The sequence below is a fragment of the Malus domestica genome, chromosome 15, assembly GCF_042453785.1.
Source record: "Malus domestica chromosome 15, GDT2T_hap1".
Taxonomy (NCBI): Eukaryota; Viridiplantae; Streptophyta; class Magnoliopsida; order Rosales; family Rosaceae; genus Malus; species Malus domestica.
This window is the reverse complement of record NC_091675.1, coordinates 6,248,125-6,267,955: the sequence shown is the minus strand read 5'-3', so window position 1 is coordinate 6,267,955 and position 19,831 is coordinate 6,248,125. Positions and strand designations below refer to the sequence as shown.

The 19,831-nt window shown below is 36.6% G+C and overlaps 3 protein-coding genes across 8 annotated transcripts; 2 read left to right on the top strand and 1 right to left on the bottom strand.

Annotated features, from left to right (window-relative positions):
- Nucleotides 1–1,814: 1,814 nt before the first annotated feature.
- Nucleotides 1,815–7,223, top strand: LOC103424699 (NADP-dependent malic enzyme). Of its 4 annotated transcripts, XM_070813630.1 has the most exons (21): nt 1,849–1,949; nt 2,180–2,336; nt 2,653–2,864; nt 3,584–3,704; nt 3,820–3,894; nt 4,018–4,169; nt 4,257–4,362; nt 4,518–4,583; nt 4,692–4,787; nt 4,911–4,982; nt 5,103–5,186; nt 5,269–5,367; nt 5,466–5,513; nt 5,609–5,662; nt 5,776–5,874; nt 5,954–6,043; nt 6,173–6,250; nt 6,374–6,448; nt 6,544–6,634; nt 6,719–6,847; nt 6,935–7,223. In XM_070813630.1, the coding sequence occupies exons 2-21, from the start codon at nt 2,307–2,309 to the stop codon at nt 7,021–7,023; spliced, it is 1,866 nt and encodes a 621-aa protein (XP_070669731.1). In that variant the 5' UTR covers nt 1,849–1,949; nt 2,180–2,306; the 3' UTR covers nt 7,024–7,223. The 4 variants fall into 4 exon arrangements, with proteins under 4 accessions (XP_008361018.2, XP_070669731.1, XP_070669733.1 ...); XM_008362796.4 differs by having other exon boundaries at nt 1,815–2,336; XM_070813632.1 differs by lacking the exons at nt 1,849–1,949; nt 2,180–2,336 and adding an exon at nt 2,425–2,501.
- A 228-nt stretch (nt 7,224–7,451) lies between these two features.
- LOC103431314 (uncharacterized) lies at nt 7,452–11,870 on the bottom strand. The gene is made up of 10 exons (XM_008369460.4): nt 11,565–11,870; nt 11,187–11,254; nt 11,014–11,091; nt 10,284–10,396; nt 10,117–10,182; nt 9,903–10,004; nt 9,239–9,791; nt 8,733–8,938; nt 8,464–8,627; nt 7,452–7,755 (listed from the first exon to the last, which is right to left on the bottom strand). Exons 1-10 carry the CDS (start codon nt 11,687–11,689, stop codon nt 7,620–7,622), a joined length of 1,611 nt encoding a protein of 536 aa, XP_008367682.2. The 5' UTR covers nt 11,690–11,870; the 3' UTR covers nt 7,452–7,619.
- A 523-nt stretch (nt 11,871–12,393) lies between these two features.
- LOC103431315 (tryptophan--tRNA ligase, chloroplastic/mitochondrial) lies at nt 12,394–17,796 on the top strand. 3 transcript variants are annotated; one of them, XM_070813629.1, is made up of 15 exons: nt 12,394–12,625; nt 12,709–12,864; nt 13,358–13,445; nt 13,544–13,585; nt 14,032–14,121; nt 14,206–14,328; nt 14,656–14,727; nt 14,922–15,034; nt 15,163–15,184; nt 15,284–15,349; nt 16,013–16,069; nt 16,198–16,244; nt 16,405–16,486; nt 16,703–16,792; nt 17,419–17,796. In XM_070813629.1, the coding sequence occupies exons 1-15, from the start codon at nt 12,555–12,557 to the stop codon at nt 17,443–17,445; spliced, it is 1,146 nt and encodes a 381-aa protein (XP_070669730.1). In that variant the 5' UTR covers nt 12,394–12,554; the 3' UTR covers nt 17,446–17,796. The 3 variants fall into 3 exon arrangements, with proteins under 3 accessions (XP_070669730.1, XP_008367683.2, XP_017186678.2); XM_008369461.4 differs by having other exon boundaries at nt 12,442–12,625; nt 17,364–17,796; XM_017331189.3 differs by having other exon boundaries at nt 12,445–12,625; nt 12,706–12,864; nt 17,364–17,796.
- Nucleotides 17,797–19,831: the final 2,035 nt, after the last annotated feature.

Genomic DNA, 19,831 nt, shown 5'->3' with positions numbered 1-19,831 from the left:
GTGATATTATTCTTTCACTCAAATTATATTATGCGTATTTGTTTTCAATAATATTCTTTTTTTTTCGGTAACAATAGTATTTGTTTTCCCATAATATTATATCTAAGCAAAAAATATATATATCATTTAATTATATTATAACACATCAGGTGATACATTATATATATATATATATTAACAAACGATATTATCTACGCTAAAGGGGGGTTAGAAAGTAGTTAAGTCTTACAATGAGCTAGCAATAATGCGATTCAAATTCACATTTGGTGAGAATCGAACCTAAAACCTCTTACTTACAAGTAAACAAGAATACCACCAGACTTTAGTACTAAGTGGCAAGTATACATTATATTAGATATAGCAAATCAACTAATTGAATTGTTAATAGGTACTCATAAATACCCATTTAGTTTGATTTCATCCCACATCATTATCACCACAACCTCATATTTACATTACGATAATATCAAATTAAGCAGATTTTAACAAGTATTCATTAACAGTTTAATGAGTTGATTTGCCACATTTACATTATATAACATTTATTCTCCGTATGAATACGAGAAATTCTTTTCTCATTTACCCACAAAGAACGCTGGAAAGTATTTTTCTCTTTCTTTTAAAGAGGAGTAATTTAACTACTACCAAGACTCACTCAATTTCGATAAAGTAAATTTTTTTCCTTTTGTTGAATGATTCTAAATCTTGTTTGAAAATGAAAAATTTAAGGAATGAAAAAGGTTGAAGAAAGTAGACATTACGCGGAGAAAATAATGGCATATGGTGATCAAATCATGAAGAAAAAGTGACGAGCGTTATGGTAAAGTAGTAGGAGAATGACTTATATTGAATGGATTCACAGTTACGGGATTTTTTTTTTGTCCAATAATGTATTGTTATGTGTAAAATTTTCTTCATATGACAATGTACTATTGGATCAAAATGCCACGTAATAGTAAATGAATTCCATGTAAGTTGTTGTCAGTTGATAGGAGCCAAATCAATCAATAGTAGTCACGGATGACCAGTTTCTGACAATTAACTCATGTGAGTTGCAAACTTCATATGAGAATCAAACGCGTTTATGACGTATCCACGCACAATTGATCATAGCAAATATCTTTGTAGGACATGTAACGCTTAAGTTTCTATGAAACAACTTGTCACAGCTAATTATGTGGTTAGGTCAAATATAAGGCCATGTGTTAACACGAACGTGACGTTTGAAAAATAACATATTGTAGTAGGGTCAAATTTCTCATATGGGAAATCAGTTGATTTGGGAAAGGGATCCTCTCCATATCACTTTCTCCTAATCTACCAAATCAGTGGATTTGTGCCATTGAAATTTGATCTAACAACTACAAACAAAGGCCGCTTTAAAAGTTATAATAACTGCAGCCATTGAGTCAAATTTCAATGACACAAATCCACTAATTTAGTGGATTCCGTTGATTTGTGTGTATATAGAGAGAGAGAACTTTTATATAATAAAAATCACAAATTGTAAATATAATAAGTGACAAGGAAAAAAGGGTTAGTGGCTGCCAAAAGATATTGATTTTGTTAGTGGCTGCGATTTCACAAAAATGGTGGGATCTCGTTTGGTCCCAGCCAACATTGAAGATGCAGAATTGATAGCACATGAAATTAAATGGAAAAAATCAATCAAAATAATGCAATTTTGTTTTTGGAAGCACAACCAAAATGATAATTATAATAATAATAATTATATGGTGGGAATTAATAAATTAAATGAGTAGTTGGGACAAATTAGTTGTGCACAAAGGTAACTCTCGTTACTTTATATTAGCGTTCAACTAATGATATTCACCAACAAAAGCTAAAAGCAGCCCTAACAAAATCCTAATTTAGTAGTTGATCAAATTACGTATCGAACAAACATGATGTCAAAAATCATTTCGTCGACAGTGATCAGAGCTTTTTTGGTTGATGATTTATTAAGTATATATAGGCATCTTGTTATTGTGTAATTTCTACTTATGTAGTGTTTAATTATCATTATATCATATCATAGAATCACCTGTATTAAAGAGTGTGTTAGTCAAATAAATCATTACTTTATTGTTTAGTGAGAATTTAGCAATGAAATGAGTTTGAGGTGTGGTTGTAAGCTGTATAATTTGACGTGTTATAATTTTGTTTTCATATAAAAAAGGAAGGATAATTATTTTTTTTTATCGAAAAAAATGGATTTGATTGGGAAGAAAGGAATCCACTTTTCTCTGCCTACAAAGTCTGTGGAGAAGGAGGAGACATAGTAATATTTGGCAGACCCCTCCAATATGATGTCGCTGAAGAGACACAGTTTTCTGGTATATACACACCCCTTTAAAAAATTATCAAAATATGTTGAATTTTTTATTATTATTATGGCATGCTTAGTTGAATAATGCAGCACACGTTGGTAGACCCTGTTCTTCTCTTTGACAACGAAGCCTACCTTATTTTCAAAAACCCTCTGTAATTCCACAAAGGGAGTAAGACCCAAATCCCACCTTTTATACTCCTATAAAACGCAGGTTTTGGGTTCCTGTTTTGCAAAACACAAGAAAGTCTGCATCTTTTGCCTGTTTTCTGGGTTGTTTTTATTTTCTGGGTTTCATTGGAGGACTGCATTGCGTTTTGCAGAGAAGGATATTGGTGGGTTTTGGATTTAGAGATCGGAAAAAGGTCGGAGCTTTGATGGGGAGCGTAGTGGAGGAGATAAGGAACGGTGGTGGCCACTCAGTGGTGGATGTGGAAAGTAAGGTTGGCTTTGGTGGAGGTATTGAGGACGTGTACGGTGAGGATTGTGCCACGGAAGATCAGGTTCTCACACCATGGACTGCCTCGGTTGCTAGGTAACATACACACACAGCTTCTTTTTTCCATGTTATGAATTTTTGTCTGCAATTGAGTGCATAATTCCTTTTTTTTTTTGTCCTATGCAAGTTCTAATTTTATTGTAGTTTTGTCTAAATTTCCCTCCTCCTTTTCCCAGGAAATTTTGTGCTTTGAGGCTCATTTTAGTTAATTTTCCAGCAAGTATCAAATGGCTGAACCTTTTTTAATTGTTTTATTTAATCAAACTATGTTTAGTTTCAGTCAGAAAATTTTCCAAATTATTCTTTTCTTGGTACGAGGGTGAGCCTTGGCGCAACGAAAATGTTGCTTCTTTGTGACCGAAAGGTCACAGGTTCGAGTCATGGAAAAAGCTTCTTTGCAAAGTAATAGTAAGACTACGTAACCCTCGCAAGGCGGGAGCTTTATTGGCTAGGGATCGCCTTTTTTATTCTTTTCTTGTTTGGTTATTTGAGATAATCTGATTTTATGATTTTCTCCTTTTCTAAGTTTCCCAAGCTATCCACTTTGGATCAAGTTCGAATCTCTCTTTCCGTAGTTTAGATTACGTTAAGAGTATGCTGGAATTAAAAAAAACTTAGCTTTAAAATGGTTTTCTCTTTTCATTCCATACTTGCTGAAACCATGTTTCTAGTTAATGAATCAATTCCCAGAAAGTTGGAAATGCAGAATTTGATTTATTTTTTAATGCATCTTCTGCAATCTAAATATGTTACAGTGGATACACATTGCTGCGTGATCCGCACTACAACAAAGGACTTGCCTTCACAGAGAAGGAGAGAGATGCGCATTACTTGCGCGGCCTTCTGCCTCCAGCCGTCCTGACTCAGGAGCTTCAGGTTTGCAAAACGACCTTTCCTCAAACTTCATTTTCATCCTTTTCTTTCATTTTCAATGATTCCTTTTCGTTGTTTCATCTTCGGCTAAACTTCGTGTCATAATTTCGCTCATCAGGAGAAGAAGTTGATGCAAAATCTTCGCCAATATGAAGTTCCGTTGCATAGGTACATTGCAATGATGGATCTTCAGGTAATTTATTGCTTTACAAGCTTTATACCAGTGGATCATTGTAAATTGCAACTGTTATCAAACAGGTTCGTTGGCATTAATTTTCGCTTATTTTTCTGGCATCGTTCTTGTTTTATTACGCAGGAGAGAAATGAAGGACTGTTTTATAAGCTTTTGATTGATAATGTTGAGGAGCTGCTTCCTGTCGTGTACACGCCAACAGTTGGTGAGGCTTGCCAAAAATATGGGAGCATTTTCAGGCATCCACAGGGTCTTTATATCAGTTTGAAAGAGAAGTACGACCATCTGATAACGTTTTTACTTCATCTCTCATGATTAGTTGCATACCTGTCAAGCATATATTGAACGATAAAATTTTTCAGGGGAAAGATCCTTGAAGTACTAAAGAACTGGCCACAGAGGGGTATTCAAGTTATTGTCGTGACTGATGGTGAGCGTATTTTGGGGCTCGGGGATCTTGGCTGCCAGGTATTTGATGCAGATTCTACTCAGTCGTTATGTGTATATACTATGTTGGAACTGTTCCGTTTAACGCATGTACATATTTCGCTTGGAATTGTTACCTTTGTCTTTGGTTGAATCACTGTCACCTTAATTGACATGAATGTTCCGAAATTTTTCAGGGCATGGGGATTCCTGTTGGAAAGCTCTCTTTGTATACTGCACTCGGAGGAGTTCCTCCTTCAGCCGTAAGCATCTCCACACTGCTGCCCCCTTTCTTTGAGTTCAACAACACAAGCAACAGAAATTTTTGCCTATACTTCCAGCAAGTTTAAAATCTGTGTTTTTGTTTACAGTGCTTGCCTATAACCATCGATGTTGGCACAAACAACGAGAAGTTGCTGAATGATGAGTTTTACATTGGGCTAAAGCAAAGGAGAGCAACTGGACAGGTTAAATATTGTTTTTTTTTTCACCTTGTATCTTGTGTTTTACTTTCACAGTTGTTTCAAGTTTTAACTATGTGAAATACACAGTCTGTAAAATTGAGGTGGTCTTTTACCTTTATGATATAGGAATATGCAGAGCTTCTCGAAGAATTCATGACTGCAGTTAAGCAGAACTACGGAGAGAAAGTCCTAGTTCAGGTAGGTAGAAGTCTTTCTAATCTTTCATGTTATTCAGTTTATGGAAATTCTGAGTTCTGTCCTTCTGGTTTCGTCATTCTCTGAATATTGTTTGCTATCTGTTACTTGTTTCTTCTGTAGTTCGAAGATTTTGCAAACCACAATGCATTTGAACTGCTGTCTAAATACAGCAAGACTCACCTTGTCTTCAATGATGACATTCAGGTAACACATTAGACATTCTTTTCACAGTTAGTAATCTTGCTTCCAGGATGTTTACAAACTATTTTCCTTCAATTTGGTTCAGGGAACAGCATCTGTGGTCTTAGCAGGGCTCATCGCTTCCTTGAAATTACTTGGCGGAACATTAGGTGACCATACTTTCTTATTTCTTGGTGCTGGAGAGGTGAGGCTCGAAAACTACTCAGGCTGAGAGTCTGTATGTTCATAAAATGCACTGGTTTTTGGATGCTGTTTTTAACTTTTCCTTCTTGGCTACTGAAGGCTGGAACCGGTATAGCAGAGCTTATAGCTCTTGAGATATCAAAAAAGGTATTAACTTGCTTACCTCAACTCTGCCTCCTCTCCCCGAAAACAGTTTCTTTGGTTAAGAATTTGTGTTTAACTATGTGTCTACATCTTGGCAGACCGGCGCTCCATTGGAAGAAGCCCGCAAGAAGATTTGGCTTGTGGATTCTAAGGTACTTAAAATCTGATTGAATTCTTCCTTTCGATTATAAGCGTTTACTTAGTTTTCTTTTCCTGTTCTTATATGTTGGCTTTGGTTTTAACTGGGGAAACATATTCGTTGCAGGGATTGATTGTTAAATCTCGCCTAGGATCACTTCAACACTTTAAGCAGCCTTGGGCTCATGATCATGAACCCATAAAGCAACTTGTAGATGCCGTGAAGGTGCGAAATATACTTTAATATCACAATATCTTTCAATAGTTTCTCCTCCTGTTATCTTACACATTCCCTAATTCATCAGGCAATCAAGCCAACAGTGCTGATCGGAACATCTGGTGTGGGAAAACAATTCACGAAGGACGTTGTTGAGACCATGGCATCCTTGAATGAGGTTCACTCTCTCTCACTCACTCTCTCTCTCTCTCTCTCTCTCTCTCTCTCTCTCTCTCTCTCTCTCTCTCTCTCTCTCTCATATACGATGATCAACGCAAGTGACATTGATCTGGTGATTGGCATGCAGAAACCACTTATCCTTGCTCTTTCCAACCCAACATCGCAAGCTGAGTGTACTGCTGAAGAAGCTTACACATGGACCAAGGTAATCAATACGCTCTTTCTTTCCTTCCCTTCCTCTTTTCTCTAAGTTTCGTTTGGGTTATAATGCGGCTATATAAACCAGCAGAACCCTGTTTAACAATCATATCGTTTTTCTCATACGAAGGGTCGAGCAATTTTCGGTAGTGGAAGCCCATTTGACCCTGTCGAATACGAGAACAAACTCCTAGTGCCTGGCCAGGTTTGTACCTTCCAGCTCAAGTAACTTTTTGTTGTGAATCACTCTCTTCGTTTGAAGACAATAGGATCTTACTTTCCCCTAACCATGTCATTCAGGCAAACAATGCCTACATATTCCCCGGTTTTGGCTTGGGATTGATCATGGCTGGTGCCATTCGCGTACACGATGACATGCTTCTGGCAGCCTGTAAGTACTCGAACGACAAGTTTCAAATCAACGCTCATCTTTGTTATTTGTGAAAATCCTCTCATCATTTTGATTTCGCAACAGCTGAAGCTCTGGCTATGCAAGTTTCCGAGGAACACTACGCCAAAGGATTGATCTACCCACCATTTACCAACATCAGAAAGATATCAGCCAACATTGCTGCTAAAGTCGCTGCTAAGGTCTATGAACTCGGTGAGTTTCTTTCTCACAAGTCATACTCGGAACAAGCACTGTCTAGTAACACAATTTACTGAAGCTCGTATTCGATTTGGTTTTCAGGTCTGGCTTCTAATCTGCCTCGACCCAAGGATCTCGTCAAGTATGCCGAGAGTTGCATGTACAGCCCGCGCTACAGAAGCTACCGTTGAATACGCAGTGTTCGCAGCCTGCAACTTCTATCAACTACCATTTTTTTCCCACAAATAATTTGTATTCAGTTTGGTCCTATCTTTACTCCACTAGAAAGATTGTAATTTTCGTTTTGCCAAAAAAAAAAAAAAAAAAGCAAAAATCGATTGTACCTGTTCTTTGAAGGCTCAAGTTTTATATAACATCAATTTTAATATCATGATACCAAAACAACTTTTGAGATTGTCAGAATCACTTCTGAGAAGAGCACCACTGTTACGTGACTTTATGGGATAAGTGCTTTCCTCGGAAGTGATTCTGGCCCTTTGGGAGTCGCTTCCAGACGGGCCCTTGTCTTTTAGAACAAGAACTCCGTTTTTTGAGGAACAATTTTCTTTACCGAGTGCAAGTTGCAGCATGCTTTCAACTGGAAAACTAAATGCCTGACTGAGCTCAGAATGAAAATACTTATCCCACATGCAATACTCGGCAACCTCATCAAGTTTTACATCGAATAATTCACAGATAGGCAGAAGGGGCTATACAAATCGTATTCGTTACACGGTAACATGAAAATTCAGAGAAGCAATTACAAATTTGAGACATATTAGACTTACTAGTGCAGGTCATCAGAAACTTGGGAACTTCGAATCCCCCAAAAATATTTCGGCTTCAAATTCTTTTTTGTGGCTGTAAAGAGCCAACCCATATGGGTTTCGCAGCCCGCACAGTTTGTTATTGTCCACGCATACCTGCAATACCGAGCAAACTCGCAACTTAGCAACTCCATAATACTACAATTCTTATGTCACATTCAAATCAGAGAATGATCAAGCTTTTACGAAGCCTATCTTAAACTAACTTGCTATAAAGTGACAGAAATGCCAGAGATATCCAAAGGGTGTGAATAATATAATCAAACATTTGGCTTAAATTTGCTATCATTGCAGCTAGAAAACGATTTAATTCATACCTGATAAGTTCTAGTCGTTCCATATAAAATAAGGAAAACTAATGAAAAGGGCTTGAAAACTTTGAGTTTTAATGATAAGGACAAAATAAAGGGTAAAGTGAATAGTAACAGGATTGACTTTTTAGTGTTAAAATGTGGTTTTTCGTTAAAGTGAACAGTACCGGGTGCTTTTCGTTAAAGTTCCCTATAAAATATGATCATGATATACCTTTTTTTTTTTTTGTTTGTTTTAAAAATTACGAACTTCCAACATATTGTGAGATGGATAGCTTCGAATCCCTATAATTCTCTTTTCACACGTAGACTCTAAAGAAGTTTATTAGTATGTACTTGAAAACCATTAAGGGGCCAAATCAAGACACACTAATCAGTGGCCTTAATGACGATCAGTGTACTAAAAAGTTGATGAAAATGCACAAGAATTGGCGTTCTTCAAAATAGTAAATTGATCAGAGAATCTGAAGAATATTAAGGTACAAGTCCATACCCAGGAAACCAGCTGTATTCACTCGTTGGTGGTCCTATAAGTGCCAAGCCATTTGCTTTGTAGAAAGTCATTATCTCATGAACGTGGCCACCTGGGTTCACGTAAGCACCAAGAGGACCTTCACTTGACATCACCAGCATATTACTCCGCCTGGCAATGATAGTCTGCATTGTATACCCAAAACATGAGTAAATAAAACACACAACGGGTAAAGGATATGTACTTTTGAATGCAAGCACACGTGCAGTGTTCTGAAGTAAGTACAGTACCTGACATGTTTTACACCGAATAAGATCAAAACTCTGAAGCAACTCAATTTCTCTACGCAACCTATATGAAATGCCATCAATCTCCAAAAGCTCCTGCCTTGTGGATTCTGAGACGGGGATTTTACTAGCGATATAAAATGACAAAAGATCAGGCTTCTTCACAAGACGATCCATGCTTGGTGCCCCAACTATCTCTTTCCACATATCTGCAATACCAGAAATTGACAAAACTCTGTAAAGCTGAATCCTCAAACATGACAGCACACAAGCAATTCTAAGATTGTTTCAAACAATTCTAATAATTCTAAGATTGTTTCACATCCATTATAAAATTAATCAAGAAACTGCAACGAAATGTTTTCAGTTAATAATAACATATAAAACTTAATATGTAACTGCCTGATCCTTTTTCATTTTTAGTTCTAGACAGTGGTAATATCTTCTAACATATTAAGGATCACAACTTTTCAAACATCAGGTGTGAACCCAAAGTAAAAGTCAAATACCTGCTGCTCTTTGAGCAAGACAATAGGAGTCGTACATGCGGTATACCCAATGGGGCCAGAATGCTCTTGGAACTCTACGAAACTGATTTAAGTCCGTATTTCTCCAACATTTATTTGGCTCTTTCTGTTTGCAGGATTGCATGTCTGACATGGAACTGCTTGCCAAATCAGCATTACTAATCTCAGGGCATGAATGCAATGAATCTGAAGAATCAGAGTCTTTTGATTGCAATTGTAAATGTGATTTCTCATCATCACTGCTTGAAGTTGTTGATTCTTCCATTGTATCAGATCCAGAATAGGAACCAATTGCAGATTGGTGAACTTCTCTCTCAGTCAATGACAATGCACTCTCAAAGCTTTCATCCGAATTTGTCTCTGCATCATTGTCCACATCCATAGATCCATTTGACTCTGCACGAGAATCATTTAAAGGCAGTTTAACTGAGAAATTATGGCCTCTTGGATTACTAAATGGTGCCAAATCTCCGAATGCATCCCGTGGGGCCCTCAATGGTATATCTTCCTGGATGATTTGGACTTCTCCACATGGCTGACAGATGAAAATTTCACACCAAGTAAGACACTAAATATATGAATATGACCAAATAAAAACAAAAGGTTACCAAATGAACATCTCTCTCAAACATAAAAAAATTCTAACCGCTCCTTCCACATCAATCCAACGGCGTCTTAGACGAAATCTCTGTTGGCCACGAGTTACCACATTCAGTGAGCCATCTTCTAATCGCCGATATTGCCGAATCTATAAAAAAGAAATATAAATAGTTGATTAACCCAGCAGTTATAAATGAAATAGCATAGGTGACACAACTTAACAGTTTCTACTTATGAGCAGTAGAATACACTTAATATACCTCTGCGGTTGTCCCAACATTCGCAAACCTTATTCTTCCATTATCAGGATCTCTGAATACCCGAATCTGAACAAAAAATTTCAGGGTAAAGTACAATGAAACAATACATAATGAAATCCAATGCAGGGGCAAAACAAGTCATTACTTGTCACAAGGAGTTCACCTACCACGCCAATGGTATAAGGAGCATCAACTTGGGTTAGTGCTCTCTCAATAGATAGTACAAAATTCGGTTGAATAACTCTTAAGGGAAGGGTTGCTTCTGGGAAGAGGACAACTCCTGCATATTAGATAAAACCAAGTTCTCTTTAACATAAAAAAAGTAGTTTATACTTTATACAAACATAAAAGAATATGAGGAAAATGATAACAAAAACAAGACCAACAGCAGGCTTCACTTTGATTCTCTTCTATTTCTCATTCATTCCACTTGCTCATTAGGAAAAAAAAAAAAAAGGTTTAGGGCTAGCAGTTACTTGATTCTATTGATTTTTTTAGATAATTTTACCAAGCAACTAAATACTTAAGACACAATGACGTTAAGAAAAAAAGGCTCTTGTAACATGATAACATCTGTCCAGAACAATTTTATTGATATAGAGCATTCAAATGACAGTCTTTCTTTTTTATCATCTAACAATAATCTCGAAAATGATTGCTCTGTGCTTACAATATGCTAGTGATCTAACTGTCTCTCAACCTCCTATTATTCCATCGTACGTTCAGTTTTTTCCTTAAAAAAAATTTCTTCACTGCCAAAATGGCTATACGACTTTGCACCACATGGCTACCTGTGGCTAATGCAGTTATGCTAAAATGCCAAGCATATTCAACAGCTACCAAGAGGAGAAACCGAGGTTTGAAATCATTTATCAATCAAATGCAAAATGATAGTACCTTCGAGATAGAAAATAGGGAGCTTCAAGACGGCGCCCCCATCAAGAAAAGCCACCCTGTGATGAGTGTCTTCAACCTCTGTTTCAATTAAAGTGTAACTAAACATCAACACTTTGAATGGAAAATTGGGAACAAATAAGTATAAAAATGGAAGTAAAAGACCAAATGCCTACCACCAAGATACGTATGCAACGAAGCCAAACAGGTATCGAAGGCATAATCATCGGACGTGCGGCGACCACTTCTCTCAAACAACAAATCAATGGGATAATCAAATAAAAACACAAAATTTCATCTCAATCAGACTGTTATTCCTCATGGAAAATTCCAAAATAATGTATTGATCACACTATATGTATAAAAAAAAGTGTAACAAATTATATATAATCAACTAACAACACTGATATGACGAAAATTCAAATAAAAACATAAAATACCAAAATTGAGTTTGCTACTCGTCACATAAAAAATTCGAAACCCTAGTTCCCAAATTAATCAAACAAATTGAAATTCTGACGAGTTAGAGGAGAAATGGGGGAAATGATGATTACGTAGCGTCGCGGTCGTCGCCGGAAGAGTCGTCGTCGACCTCTTCGACCTGCAGTTCTTCGAGATCGAGTTGCCGGATCTCCTCCATCTGCCGCTGCTCTCGCGCCAGAATTCGATCGTAGTCCATCTCTATCGCACTGTGGGAATTGGGTTTGGCTCGTTAGGGTTTTTTGCTTGGAAGAATTGAGAAGTTTGGAGCGACTATGTCTTTTTCTCCCACTCTTCTGAAATTCCCAGTTAAGCTGCTTCACTGATCTTGAACACTTTTTTTCTTCACGCCGTCGGTGCCGACGTGTCACCCACATAATATTTAGTATGACGGTCTATTTATATTTTTTTCGTAAATAAAAAAATTTAATTTTTATTAAAAACGAATTTAAACAATGTTGTTGTTAGGGCTGGTTTGGTATTGTTGTACTTAAAAAAAAACTGTTGTAAGAATAAACGGTTGTGCTGTGAGAATAAGCGGCTGTGAAATAAATTAGCAAAGTGTTTGGTAAACTTTTTTGTAAAAATGTTTTTGGAAAAAAAAACAGTCTGATAGTGGATCTTTTCATTAAAGGAGTACTGTAGCTCTGTGTGCTTTGAAAAAAAACCAGTTTTCCAAAGCTACAAATAGCAGCTTCAGCTTTTTCCTTTGATTTCAGCTTATTCTTACAGCAGCTTCCAAAATAAGTTTTTTTTTTCAGTTTACCAAACACCTAAACCCCTCCTAGCTTTTTTCTATAGATGTTTTTTTTTAACACCTTACTCCCAAACTACCCCTTAATCTGAGAATAATATCATTTGTTAAAAATATAGGGCCAAAAAAACATTAATTTTCGTAAAAAATGAAAGAATCCCCGTTAACCTGGTCACGCCGTCAGTGGGTCTCTCTGAAATTTCGTCTGGCAGCCGTTAAACCCTCTTATCAGCAGTTGGTTGTGGCCCCCATAGAAAACAGCTCGCCGGATAAAATTTTCGAAGCCGCGAAAATCAAAGGAAAGGCCATCATGGGTCGCCTAGTCCTCTCCCACTTCCTCACCGTCTCCACCGCCTCTTCTCCTCGCCTCGCATCTTCCCTGTACTCTCTCTCTCTCTCTCTCTCTTCAATTTCCTCTTCTACTGTTCATTCGCACTTTCAAGTGATGATTTTTCTTGAAGCAGGTGTGCTGGTGGATTTCGAATCCGGCAATGGAAAGCGCATACTTCAATTCCGCAGATTCGGCATCAAAGCGCGCGAAACGCCAGCGGTTTTCGGTGCTGCTGCAGCGTTTCGCTCTCGCAGCCCGCTGCTCCGGAGACTTCTCCCAGCTCTGTAAAGTAATCCTTACTATTATTTGATTGTTGGTTATGTGCATTGTGGTTACAGATTGAGGATTTTACTTCTTTAATGTTCAAAGTTTTTGGCTTTTCGATTTACACACTCATGGGTTTTCATCTGTTTGATGGTGTTGAGAGTGTTTTTTTTTTAAAAGAGATGGTGTTGAGAGTGTGAATCCCGCAGCGGCGACTAAACCCTTGCTTAAATCCATGTACAGCTTCAAATGAGTGCAATTGTATTTCAATTGTTGTTTCTTAGAAAAAATTCACATTCTTTTGTTTGTTTCAATTTCGTTAATAGTATGTAAGTTCCATGCACTATTAAGTTTAAGCATGCTTATGTATACTTTCTTGTTTGCATTGATGCCAAATTCTTCACTGATGTAATTTGAAGTAGTTTTGTTTTTCAGGCATGCTCAAGGGCCTGTAGTTAACAAATATATCCAGTACTAATCGGATTTATATTCAATCTCATTGGATCTTTGATTTATAGGAAGAGGATAGTGTCTGGAGTCCAACCGACGGGTTCAATCCACCTAGGAAATTATCTTGGCGCCATAAGAAACTGGATTTTGCTACAGGTAGCACCAAATTGATTGCTTTGGAAAATATTGCTTTGCATATTGTATATATACACTATATGGTAAGCTAATATGCAATGACTCTTATTTTGTTGCAGAATACATACGATACTCTCTTTTTTATTGTGGACCTTCATGCGGTATGGCTTTCCAGTTATTTTAACTTTTTTTTTAATTTCCATTTTGGTTACTTCTGCACATGGTGCCATAGTTAGAGCAGAATCATTCCCTCTTTTTATCCATTGATGTATGTTTTTTGCAACATTCTATGTAGCATCCACAGAAATAACTTGCTGCTCATAAATTTAAACAAATAGAACAGCATGCATTGTCTTCCTTTTTGGGTTGTGGCTGTGAGAACTGTAAAGTTCTATCTTTTTTCTCTATTCTTTCTCTCTCTAAAGCATTCACGTTGTTAAGACTTGAATTTTCAAATTCATTCGCCAAAGTGTCCTGCTTTTTGGTTCAACATTTGTAGATATTTGAATTTATAGAGAAAGATTGAGGGTCAGGGTTTGTTTTCCTTCTTATAGAAGGGATAGGAATAATGAGTTTATCTTTAATGTTTCAAAGTTTTTGCTTACAGATTACATTACCGTATGATGCACAACAACTATCCAAGGCAACGAGGGATACAGCAGCTCTTTATTTGGCATGTGGAGTGGATACCTCCAAGGTCTAGTCAACTTTTAGTCCTTTGTGCTGTTGTTTAGAAGATTGTACTTTTGCTGAATATTTTACTTATGATTTGTATGTGCAGGCGTCTGTCTTTGTGCAGTCTCATGTTCGTGCCCATGCAGAAATGATGTGGCTTTTAAGTTCAGTCACACCTGTCGGTTGGCTAAACAGAATGATTCAGTTTAAAGAGAAATCACGCAAGGCGGTGCGTTTTTAGCTGTACGAAAGCTCCATCATGGTTCTGTATCTAATCAACTGAAAAGTGCTTTCAATGATGACATGCCTTACATATAATACATACTTATAATTGTTGTCCATTGTCTTTATCGGTCTCACCCTGTTCTTAACTTTGTAGTTTGACATATGCCTTGTACCATGCTGTGTAGATTGTCATTTGTCACTACTAATGTGCATTACATTTCAAATTGGGTTTCTTCATAGAAATAGCTTCAAATTGGTTATCATTACAGATGCTTACATGTTACTATCTACACTTGAAGTAAATCGCGTTGTTTTGTTTTGGCTATTGTAGGGGGACGAAAATGTTGGTGTTGGTCTTTTGACTTACCCTGTTTTGATGGCTTCTGATATTCTTTTATATCAGGTAAACTTCAAAACTTGCAGCTCTATAAAGGATATAAAATTTTATATCAGGTAAGAATTGAATTGCGAGTAAGGAGGTATAATAATCTGGAGCACTTAAAGCAGTGCTTTTTTGTGCACTTGTTGCACTATGCGTATGGTAGATTAATCATTAAACTATATGTTATTCTTATATTTCCCTGCATGCTTCTGTAGTCTGACTTTGTCCCAGTTGGTGAAGATCAAAAGCAACATTTGGAGTTGACACGTGAACTGGCTGAGCGTGTTAATCATTTATTTGGAGGAAGGAAATGGAAAAAATTGGGAGGGTGAGAAGCTATAGCACAACTTAAACTTACAAATATCCGTTTAACGTGTTCACCCTATCTCTGCATTGACTTCTTTACCAAAAGTCTCTGTGTAGAACTTGACCCTTAATATTTATATGTTGTTGCAGGCGAGGTGGTTCGATTTTTAAGGTAGATTTATTTATTTATTTATTTATTTTGTTGTTGTTGATAGCCCTTAACTTGAGCTCATCAATAACATAAGTAATACAAATGCCCTTTCTTTATTAGGTTCCTGAGGCTCTTATACCACCAGTTGGAGCTCGAGTGATGTCCCTAACTGATGGTCTTTCCAAGGTGATCTACGTTTTGAGTTCTCATATAATTACATAGTGCAGTATAATTTATATTATTTTCTGCTTAAATTATTATGTTATTGTGGTGAAAATACATATATTTTTGTAGCATCAAAGGAGAAAATGAGTAAAAAAATTGCAGGAAAAAATGTTAAGACCATCTACCAAAACCACTTGAAGTACTAAAGGGATGTGATAGGGATTTGTTTTTATAGTTTTCAATGCTTTCCAGTAGAAGAATGGAAAATAGAAACGAGGACTTCCAAATACTCCCATATTATATCCTGCTATAATTTCTTTTTGTACAGATTTTTCAAATGACCAATATAATTGTGTAACATAAGTTTCTAAAGTATACCAATTACTTGACGATATGAACAAATTCATCATCTTACAATTTCCGTTTGCCTTGTTACTATTATTATCATAACATCTCAAAGTAGTATGTAAGAATGAGATCCTTGAATATCAGAATTAAAAAATGTAGGGTAAACGGAACACATGATCGAAATTCCAGCTATTCCCTAATTGGACTCTTATGACTAGTTCCCACCTATTTGTAGGCATGTGTTAAGTATGCTTTAACTTCTAAGTATTATCATCAGTTATATGAAGAAGAGTCTTCTTCTTATGCTTACTGACATTTTTGGTTTCATTGTCATAGATGTCCAAATCTGCACCTTCTGACCAGTCCCGAATCAATCTTCTGGACCCAAAAGATGTGAGAAACACAAATTTATCTTTCTCATGGAAAGTTCGTTAGGCCTCCTATTTTTCGTTTCCTATTCTATTCCAGTTTTGTTTTAGTTTTCTCATCAACTTGATCTAACTGTCTTCATTGTTCTGTAGGTCATATCAAACAAAATAAAGAGGTGCAAGACTGACTCATTTTCAGGGTGAATACCTATCCTCATCACTTCAAGCTTGTCTTTAGATGTTATCCTTCATTGATATTAATGTAGTGTTGGAGTCATAGTTCTGTTTTGTTATTTGTTTATTGATAGGTCTGATAAACTAATCTATGTTGTTTTTTGTTTCATATGGTAATTCTTGTAGTATGGAATTTGATAATCCTGAAAGGCCTGAGTGCAACAACCTTCTGTCAATATATCAGCTCGTTTCGGAAAAGACAAAAGAGGTAATAAATTTCATTTGAGTTTTCATTAGGTTAATGCCTTTGATTATACATAGATGCATATACATAAACTTCTGCTCGTGAAAATTTGAGTACCATATGGAAATGACTGACAACTTGTTAGTTAAGAAAATTACTGTTATTTCTCCAAAAACAAAAAGAAAGAACATTACTAGGAGGTTTGAGATATCTTACCGTGGTAAACCTTTATTGTTGCAGGAAGTTGCACAAGAATGCCGAGACATGAACTGGGGCACTTTCAAATCAGTCCTATCTGATGCGTTGATTGATCATCTGCATCCTATCCAGGTTTCAATATCCACTTCTCATCCTTTTTGATCGGTCATGTTTTCAGGACGGTTAATATGCATTATTATGCCTATTGATGGGAGCTCGTTTTCTTTCTATTGGTTGGTACAGTGCATATATTATCCTTCTACACTAGTGATAGTGCATGCTTAATGTTTTTCATAGTTTGGGTTGGAACTGCCATCATGCATTAGGTGTTTGATTCTATGCTTTATGTGAACCATCTGTGCAGGTATGTAGTTTCCTGTTTTCCCATCTCTTCATAAATTGAAAACAAAAATCTCCATGTACTTCCAAAGGCATGTTTATGCTTTTTAAGCGACAATCATTAACCCCGACTCAGCTATACTCCTGACACGATTGGCTTTTAGTTATTAGGAAATGGATTTTATTGCAAGGGATGCACAACTGCAAATTTATGTGAATGAGTTGGCAGGGAATATAGTAGTGATTGTTGTTAATTGTTATGCATCAAGTCTGGTTATATTTCTTCGTGTGTGTATATTTCGTAATCTGCTTTATGTCTGCACCTTTGTATTGTTCGTCAAAGATATATTTTCTGCTTTTGCAGGTTCGCTACGAGGAAATCATTTCTGACTCAGCTTATTTGGATGGAATTTTGGCAGAAGGTGCTAAGACAGCTGCAGGTATAGCTGATAATACTCTCAATAATGCCTACCAGGCTATGGGATTCTTGCGGAGATGAGCGGAACCCATGCTGCTGGAAGAATTCATTTGAAAGGACCAGTAAGATAGAAACTTTAAAGTTAACTTTGGAGAATGGATGACCCACAAATTATTTTTTGGAGCAAAACAACCAACCATAAGCATATTCTTGATGAGTGAAAACTGAAAAGATATTTTAATGGGAAGGCCTCGAATATTTAATTGTTGCAGTTGCCACCATCCAGATAGGTATTTTTTTTCATGTATTACTTATATTATTCCGTGAATTGGTAGTTTACCCCACTTTAAAATGTAATGTAATGTGATTAGTTCGTAAATTATTATGTGATTTGTTCGTTCTTACAGTAGAATTTTAATCCGCGTAGAATCATCAAACCGTTATTAATTAGTTGTTCCACATCTTTCCACAATCTCCTCTTGTTAGCAATGTATTAAAAGGTGGGGGCGTGGCCAAGGCGTCCAATGGATAGCCCAGCTTAGGTGCCTCACGGAACCTAAAATTTTAATATATATTATATATATGAGTATATTTATAACAATATAATACTTTGTAAAAACAAATATAACTATAACTAAATCAAAGATAGTATCATCTTCTTTATTACTAAGTCTAGTTGTACTTAGAAACTATGTCATATAGTCTCAAAATGTTATAATTACTTATTTTATTGTAAGCAATTACAGAGAACTTCAAGGAAAATAAGGATGAATGGTCACAATTATAGGAAAATTACAAGCAAAATAAAGGCTGAATGTTGCAATTATAAGTAATTTAAAAGGAAATAAAGGCTGAGTGAAGTAGTTATAGGGTATTTAAAATGATATAAAGCAATAATTATGGGAATTAAAGGAAAGTAAAGGGTTGAGTGGAGTATTTATAGGGCATTTAAAATGAAATAAATGGGGTGGAGTATTTATAGGGTATTTAAAATGAAATAAATGGCAAAAAATAAAGGGTTGAGTGGAATATCTACAGGGCATTTAAAATTAAATAAAGGACTAGAACGGCAAAAAACATATCAGAAAACTTGGATTTTGAAGAAAAAACGCCCATATGAACACCCCGGATGCCCTGAGGCACGCCTCCGCTGCCTAGACGTGCTCCAGCAAAGCCTTCTGCCCACTCCCTCAAAACAAAGGCGGGAACACTGATACCCAGCCTTAGAGGCCGCCTAGGCGCACCCTGAGGCCAGCCTTTGAAAACACTGCTTGTTAGTGATGTGATAATTATTCAATTTTACTTGCTGAGTGATGATCACATTTCTCCAAATGTGTGCTGCTCTTAGACCTGGTGAAGCTGATTCTGGTGCTTTATATTTCTCTAGTTTTGATTAGTAAATTTGATTTTCGGAAGCTCGTATATTTCTTTAGAAGCTTAAGGTTTATCATGATTCTTATCGGCACAGTAGATAGCGATAGAGAGAATATAAATCCTTCCAATGATTGGAACAACCATAAATTCATATTCTCATCCCATTTATCCATCCACCCATGGCCTTGTTTTCTTTACAAAAGAAGAGCAGCTGTGAGCCGGTGACCACGCATTGACAGTAACGCTGACAAAGACAGTGAAAGGTCAATGGCAGTGGCACTCTCTAAAATCTTCATCTTTTTCCTCCCACCTCTCTCAGTCTCTCTTGTTATGTGGCAAGAGAATAAAGGTATGCGTCTCCTCTCTGCTCATCTTTCTCCCCTTTTAACATTTTCGTGATAATTGCAGAGACGTAGAAAGACGCGACAAGGACCACCGCGACGCTGCCTGCAAATTCGAAAAGGTTTATTCTCATCTCAATCATTGTTACTGTATGCTTTCTTGGTTACATTATACTATATTCATCTACTTGATCCCTATTTGCATATACCTTTAGAATACTAAGCTTATATTACTAAGTGCCTTGTAAAATAAGCTAGAGGTTCTTCCTTTGGGCTGCTAAGAGAAAGTTTGTGTCATCCTCTTATATGGTCTGCTGCAAATTTGTGTTTTGGCATCCCTTTATTTGATCATTGATTTGTCCCTCCTAGGCTTTACGTACGTTGTGGTATTAGTGGTGTTGTATTTCTCTTCACCTGTAAGTGGGAAATCTCCTATTCAACTCACTTTGACGGTGAATACCTAATTATTAGCCAACTCATTGTGTGACTTATATTGAAATTCTCAACTCCTAAAGTGGATCATATATTTTCACACACACACATATGGATGAAGAACAAATTGATTTGCCTTTGCTTGGCATGCTAAATATATTGGATAATTACAAAGATGATATGTGCCCAGAGTGACACGGCTCTCATAGACATCCCTCACCGTCGGCCTATTGTTTAGAAGAGAAATGCTAAGAGCAATCACTCATG

Bases quoted from the DNA above. Each gene is read 5' to 3' on its own strand.
- LOC103424699 (XM_008362796.4), top strand. From the start codon at position 2,307: ATGATGTCGCTGAAGAGACACAGTTTTCTG. The intron at 4,170-4,256 runs GTACGACCATCT...AAAATTTTTCAG, and splicing joins TATATCAGTTTGAAAGAGAA to GGGAAAGATCCTTGAAGTAC. The intron at 5,187-5,268 runs GTAACACATTAG...AATTTGGTTCAG, and splicing joins TCTTCAATGATGACATTCAG to GGAACAGCATCTGTGGTCTT.
- LOC103431314 (XM_008369460.4), bottom strand. From the start codon at position 11,689: ATGGACTACGATCGAATTCTGGCGCGAGAGCAGCGGCAGATGGAGGAG. The intron at 10,183-10,283 runs GTAGGTGAACTC...TTTTTTGTTCAG, and splicing joins CTCCTTATACCATTGGCGTG to ATTCGGGTATTCAGAGATCC. The intron at 8,939-9,238 runs GTATTTGACTTT...CTGGTATTGCAG, and splicing joins TCTTGCTCAAAGAGCAGCAG to ATATGTGGAAAGAGATAGTT.
- LOC103431315 (XM_017331189.3), top strand. From the start codon at position 12,555: ATGGGTCGCCTAGTCCTCTCCCACTTCCTCACCGTCTCCACCGCCTCT. The intron at 13,586-14,031 runs GTATGGCTTTCC...TTTTGCTTACAG, and splicing joins TTATTGTGGACCTTCATGCG to ATTACATTACCGTATGATGC. The intron at 15,350-16,012 runs GTGATCTACGTT...TCATTGTCATAG, and splicing joins TAACTGATGGTCTTTCCAAG to ATGTCCAAATCTGCACCTTC.